We start from the raw sequence: 7273 nt of genomic DNA, 5'->3' as shown, positions 1-7273 counted from the left end.
CACTCTGAGAATGAATCCGCCCCGACCCCGCAATACAACGCAGAATCATATGGACACAAAGCAACAGAACACTACCTTCACCACCAGTACGCCCTTCCACCGCTTTGTCCTCCAATTAGTCACTGTGTTGCTGCTGAGGTGAGACAACAGAAGAGGCTTGTATCCCCTACAGACCTCACTGGAGGACCTTTATTAGCGTATTGATAACGCCGGCTTGTCAACACTGCCCTCTCTTGCCTGGAAGGATGCCCACATCCCGCCATTGGTGAGGGGGCGATTGCCAAAGTGGTTACAAAATGAATAGGAATTTTCGGAATGCACAGTAAATGTAAAAAAAAAATACATTCTCCCATTCAACTACGAAAAAAAAAAAATGTTTTAGAGGGAAAAAGATTTACCATAAGTTTTTATGCAGTCAGTTGCACAAACAGCAGTTTTTTTTCTCTGTCAATTGGTATAAAAACCTTTTGCATACATAAGGTGCACCGCATTATAAGGGGCATCTTCAATGAATGACATATTTTACATAACGTTTTCCATACATAAGGCACACCGAATTATGAGGTGCATGGTCAGCTTTTGAAAAAAATGGATGGAGATGGAAAGATGGATTTGTTTACTGATCAAACCATGTTTTGAACAAAGTTAATACATTCAATCGATACGTGTCTCATACAGTCATGCTAAAATGTATGACTTTTGAAAAATTTGAACTTATTCTTGTTATGTCTCTTTCTTTTCACTTTACGTTTGTTCACAAATATTTTTTTATCAGAGTAGTTGTATTTCTCCTTATCGATTTAATAATAATAATAACTGAGAAGAAAGGAGCATCAGCGCAGAGTGCCGATGCGTGTGTGGAACTGTCACGGCTTAGAATTGAAGCGGACTTATGTGGGACAGGAGATGTGAAACAATCTATTTTGGTCAATGGATGCTACAGCTTTGTGTTTGCTTTCAGCATTTATACGTGCACTTTCTACCATGACATCTCTGATCCACTGGTGAAAAGGATGCTTTGAGCCTCTCCTCTTTCATCCAGAACTGCTTCATGCAACAAAGAGGGTACAGAAAGTGCTTAAGATTCAATGACTGTCTGTGTCTTTGTGTTGTCATTATTATTATTATTTTGTTCTTTTGATTTCAAGATGTCGCCGCGTGAGAGGCCTGCCCTTATGGCAGCTCCTGTATTTGTTTTTCTACTTCTTTCTTTCCTTTCCCCTTCAGTTCATAACTTTTCTGCTGTGACATATAAATTTCTCCACTATTAGACTAATAATGGCTAATCCAATCCTGATCCTAGCTTATCCCTCAGTCACAGACCTGAAATGTAGCATTTTCACAACAAACAATTGTTCTAGTTGACATCACACTCATAAAATTACAAGTCCACTTGTAAAGGAAAAAAAGCATCCAGACAAAAATCCACAGGAAAAAAAACAAACAGTTAATGTGCATTAGTGATCATGTGTAAAAACACGGATTGTCTATTTGGTCCCAAAAATAATCCAAAAGTGGTACAAATTCATGGTGTTGCTGTTTACGTTCTGTGTTATTACAGTTTTGAGGGTGAGAAATTTATAATAAAACATCAACCTTCAATTGAAACAATGCTAAAAAAAAACAGACTGTGAAGCCTGAAGGCACTTAGCTAATTTGAATTCAAGTGTTGTCTCCCTGCATGTAAAAAATGTGTTTTAAGTAAAGGCAAGCAACAACTGGAGACTGATCACTTCCACAGGGGCGCTGCTTGCAAAATGCTTTCAGTGTGACTTTACTTTAAATAGGGGGCAGGGGATGGAGAGTCAGTTCAACTGCAGAGTGCAGGTCAGGCTCCCAGTGTGAGTCTTCGTAAAACCCAACAGGTGTCCTCTTCAAATGTCCCAGCTGTCACTGAAGTACTGGTCCTCTTCCTCCTCCTCCTCCTCCTCCAAAGTCTCATTTTCCGCAGGCTCGTCATCATCCTGCAATTCATGAACATTCGCGTCGTCATCCACTTCCTCTCGGAGCAGAGCGAGCATGTTTTGCAAAGTGGCTTTAACTTCCTGAACTTGCCTCTCCAGCGACTGTGCGGCATCAGTTAAGGAAGACTCAGATGGAGTTACGGACTTGTACTGATCTCAACATAAGTGGTACAAATGTCACAAGGAATCATTCGGCACTCGCGGCACTGGATGCTTAACAGTAATAGCGGTGACCCTGATAAAGACATTAATGTCCAAAATGGCCAGTGAACTGATTACAGGGACCGATCATCGCTCCGTAGTCAAGTTAACCCCATACACTTGAAGAGCGAATTGGAGCAATTGGCTATTCATGATCTCATCAGTGGTGGTGGATGGCAGGACCTCAGCAATGCGACTGTGTGGCTGCATTATTTATGAGCCATGAATGAACGGGATAGAGGCTGTCGTCACATAGGGTTGTTTAACCTGCTTGGAAATCCAAATCAAGCCCGCAAGGGTCCAACGTAAGCGTTAAATCAAAGGGGCGGTCCGATGGCAGATGGAGCCCGATGGCTCGTTTTACAGTTTCAATGGACGCAGATTGTCTCCATCCATAATTAAATGGCTGTTTAAAAAAAGCCCGGATTCCACAGAAGGTTCGACGTCGAAGCTTGGAGGCTTCCCTTTTTGTATTTAGAGGCAACACAAAGTCTCTTCACAATAAGAAAAAAATGCTAAAGCATCTGATAAGAAATATTTGTCAGATTTTATCGGACTGAGCGATTATCGAATTAATTTAATCATTCACTGCCCGACGTGCAAAAATGTGTCCACTCCCATGCCAGGGTTTTAGTCATTGCCACTTGAATTCTAGGACCCACAGAATATTGAGTTTTAGGACAAAATAAAAATTCAATGCAGCATAAGAAACCTTAGACTCTCTTCTTTCATCAGAAAAAAAGTTATTTAATAAATTATATGGGTCTAGAGTTATATGAGCTTGAAATGAGGGTGGCTGTCCAAAATACAATGCAATACATACATATTGGTATATCGCTTTAACAACAGCTGAAGCTGGATCAAAGCGCTAACATGGAAAAAGGGAAATTCTGCCCCCTTGTGAAAGGGAAAAACATTGGTAGAAGTCTGGCCAGCGCTTTATCGGCACCCAAGCAAGAAAAAACAAAACCCAAACAAATTTGGGAATGGCGCTCTACGTCATATTTTCAATTCCCGAATACATTTGTGAATGAGTTAATTACTCATCACTTTGTCACCGTTTGTCTCATGATTAAACCGACACTATGTCTCCCTATATTTTGAGCCCAATGAAGACGTAACAAAACACCACATTGCCAAATATAAAACTATTTAGCTCAAAAATGCCACTAACTGCCATTTGAATGTCTTAAAACATCCCATACAAAGCCAGCTCAAACCAGAAGCAAGACAAATTACACTGCAATCAGGAAAAACAACGTCTTGGTAACAGAGCTAGGGGCCATAATGACCCTGATAACATGATGGAAGGCTGAAATTTCTGATTGGACATGAACAGAATGCAGAAAAGCAGGAGCAGGAAAATATGTTTGATTGGTGCCTTTCGTGCAAAGTCAAGGCATGAGGCTCATCTTCAACCCCTTATTGGACTATCAACCTTTCTGCAACGAATGAGGAAAAACACGCTAATCTACATACAATCAGCTTTCTAATTAGCACGAAGAATGAAGCATTGTGACCTGCAATCAGCTTCACCCCTTCCATGAGACTCATTATCACGGATATTATAATGTTGTCCCAGCCAGATTCAGCAGGCGAGAACAAGTGCAGGGCGGATTGATGGTGTGTGTGTGTGTGTGTGTGTGTGTGTGTGTGTGTGTGTGTGTGTGTGTGTGTGTGTGTGTGTGTGTGTGTGTGTGTGTGTGTGTGTGTGTGTGTGCGTGCGCGCGTGCGTGTGTGTGTGTTTTCAAAGTCATTTGAATTGGAACAAACTGCAACGAACTGAATCCACATCTACGACTATACTCCAAAATTGTGACATCAGCATTAGCGTTAGCAAAAGATGTTACATCAACTAGCCATTTCATAGCAGTTACGGCCTCTGGAAAAAAACAATTGTGTCCTAAAATTAAAGTTTCATAATTGTATTTTTCTTCATGTTTAAAATTGGGTTCCCATGGGGGAAATCTTTCACACCCATAGTCCCCACCATGTAGCAAAACCGTGTTTGTGTGTGTGTGTGTGCATTTCGGGGGGATTGGGGTGAAAAAAATCAAGTTGAAGGTATGAAGGATTTCCATCCGCAACAGTGACATTCCTCTATTTGTCACAGCCCTGCCTGTCTTCATACTTTTAATCTCAGTGGCAGAGAAAAGCAGCCCGAGGTGGCAGCCCTGCAATAACCTCATTTGGACTTTTACCATATTGTAGCACATCCTGCCCGTCAAGAGAAACGCGTTGATCCCCGCACAGCATCAATTCCGCCACATGTCAAATAAAACAGCTTGAGCTATTTATTCTACTCTTAACATTAGAGAGCTAACATTTGGTAGTGTGTAAGTGGCTAAGACTTGAGAAAACAGTGCTGGGAAAAGAAACATTTGTACTGTTTTAACATCTGTAGACTTGGAAGGAAAGGATATCAGCGAGGGTCTGATCCCGGTTCAGTATGGCCGTCTGTAAATCATCCTCCAATGTCATTAGTCTGTCACTGATCAGCTCACAGTGCTCGGCGAGGTCTGCCGGCCCATCGTCGCTGGACACATCCTGGTGGGTGAAGGCAAAAATAGAGAAGGATCGTGAGAAATGCTCAACGTCATGATTTGCCATGAAATGAAAAGATTCTTTCAAAGGATACTCAATTTATTCTCAGTTCGTCTTATAGTAAATGATAGTCTTCATTTTTAAAAAAAAATGGTCTGTTGCTTTTCATACTCTCATATCGTGTTTGACTATATGTTTGTACAATGCAGTACAATCTTTCATGATTAAATGTGGGGGTTATAAATACAGTCTGGTGGAATACAATGATTCACATTTCAATTGATTGAGTTTGTCAAGTAAATAGTTGCAAAATATATCAAACATTCCCCCAAATGGACGATAACCATTGGTCTCATGAGACGTGCCAAACCAGTGTGCAATGTGTGAGTATCTGATAAACCCTCCAGGTATCTGTTAGTTAATATTGACTTTTTGGATTGAAATTTGTCTGAAGAGAGGAAACAATGCTTGACAATCTCCTTTTACTGCTTGTGTGCACCGACCAAATATTTTGGACACCTGCACCATATAATGTGATCCAATACAAGAGCAGCATCAAAACGTCTGTGCTTTAAAGGACTATAATGCTCAGTTTTGAACTCTCAGAAATGTATAAATCGAATCATGTTTAGGAATTCCTTTAGAGTTTGCAGTGTTGTTGATGAGCACGGCATCATGAAGAGAACTGAGTGTAGCTCCAGGAGATAACAAAAATGTTATTGACATCTCCCAGTATGATGCAGTGCAGTTGGACAAGCTGCCATTCACTGCCATGCCATAGACAATTACATGCATACAGTAAAGTCTCGTTATATCGATATCGGATATATCGATAGTCCCGGTTATATCGATACTATTTCTATGCACGCACTGAGAAAATTACATGCAAACAGGGTCGGATATATCGATAGTCCCGGTTATATCGATATTTTTTCGGACTCCCTTGAATATCGATATAACGAGACTTTACTGTATTTCTATTTGGGGCGATTGTGCTTTTTTTGCGCCTGTAACGGGTCGCATTTTCACAGCCCCTCTTTGTTCAGCGGAAAGCTCGGTGCTGTTGGACAGGTTGCGGCTGGATGGGATGCATGGCTTGAGGAGCCCGCAATGAGAAGAAAGGAGCGTCAGCGCAGAGCGCCGATGCATATGTGGAACCGTCGCGGCTTGGAATTGAAGCGGATTTACGTGGGACAGGAGATGTGAGGCAATTTCTTTTCATCAATGGATGCTACAATTTCGTGTTTGCTTCAACATTTAGCTTGAAGCAGGGGTGCACATTCAATCATGATAGCTCTGATCCACTGGTGAAAAGGATGCTTTTTTTGGCATGCTCTTTCATCTAGAACTACTACATGCAACAAAGAGGATGCAAAAGTGCTTAAGATTGAATGACTGCGTCTTTTGTCACATTATTTGTGATTTAGTTTTTTTTTTGTTCTTCACGATGGCACCCACCGCGAGAGTGGCTGCCTTGACAGCATCTCCTGTTTTTCTACTTCTTCCTTTCCTTTGCTCTTACGTTCATCACTTTGCTGCTGTGAAAAGTAAATTTCTCCACTGTGACACTCATTAAGGCTAATCCAATCTAAACCAATCATATTAAAGGCATATACTTATGCAAATATAATGAAAAATAAATAATTTTGCCTTCCAGTAGACCCATCAATGCTGAATACCATTTACGTTGTTGCCACTATTACTGACGAGTTTTGTTTGTTTTTCCTTTCTCTGAGAGAAGTGTCATCAGTGTGTATTTTTGGCTCACACCAGAATCCGAAATTATGCAAGATGTGTATTTTGAACAGGTGGAGAATTTTGACTGGCAAACAATAAGGCTGCCAAAGTGTCTCTTGGTACGATACCAAGGTCATATGTGCCACAGGTGACCTGGTCGTTCTGCGAGTGTAGAGAATAGAATGATGGGGAAAGTCAGGTCGATATGGGAGCGCAGTGCAGTAGCCCACTTCAGGGAACAGAGCCCGGCCATAATTAGAGCAGCCTCTTTTGAAGACATCATGTCCTATTTTTTTTCTTTTTAAATCAGGCAAGGAGAACGAACACAGGCACCCGAGAACACGCAAGAGTACACACAGACACTTAAATCAAACACCAACGTCAAGAGTCAGATCTGACTGGCGGCTCCAGGTACATGGTAGAAAATATCAACTCCGTGCAGCTCAAAAGGTTTCACAACAATGAGAGGAGAGTCAATTCTCTGCGTTGTGAATAAGTAACGCTCCCTCTTAGAGGGTACAACACACATCTGCAACAAACAACAACTAAAAGCCTTAGGCACTACATCGTGATGTATTCGCCATCTTCAAAGCAATAGAGATCAACAATCCAAACCAGCCCAAGTCGTGATTGTAAATAATGTCTTCAAGATAACGTTCTCCTTTGTGAGACATTTTAAGTGTCTGTCAGCCCTGACAAAATACGTATGAAACTAGTATTCGTGTCCTTCATCAACAAAAGGAAAGTCGGTCAAGCTAAAGCGCCGCTTCGCTGTTTGTTTTCAGGATGTAAAGGTTAGCAGCTTCTTTAGTAGATAAGAGCGGCGT

At 41.3% G+C, this 7273-nt stretch overlaps 1 protein-coding gene across 1 annotated transcript in view; it reads right to left on the bottom strand.

Moving 5' to 3' along the window:
• Positions 1 to 601: 601 nt before the first annotated feature.
• The window catches only part of disc1 (DISC1 scaffold protein), a 44191-nt gene continuing 37519 nt past the window's right edge, over positions 602 to 7273 (bottom strand). Inside the window, exons 13-14 of the mRNA XM_089012392.1 lie at positions 4589 to 4712; positions 602 to 2068 (exon numbers count right to left, since the gene is read on the bottom strand). Coding sequence (XP_088868518.1) covers positions 1875 to 2068; positions 4589 to 4712 — 318 coding nt within the window. The 3' untranslated portion in view covers positions 602 to 1874. The remainder of the gene's footprint in view (positions 2069 to 4588; positions 4713 to 7273) is intronic.

The sequence above is a fragment of the Hippocampus bargibanti genome, linkage group LG13 (genome assembly GCF_051943395.1).
Source record: "Hippocampus bargibanti isolate YZ-2025 linkage group LG13, ASM5194339v1, whole genome shotgun sequence".
NCBI lineage: Eukaryota > Metazoa > Chordata > Actinopteri > Syngnathiformes > Syngnathidae > Hippocampus > Hippocampus bargibanti.
This window is presented reverse-complemented; position numbering and strand designations above follow the sequence as displayed.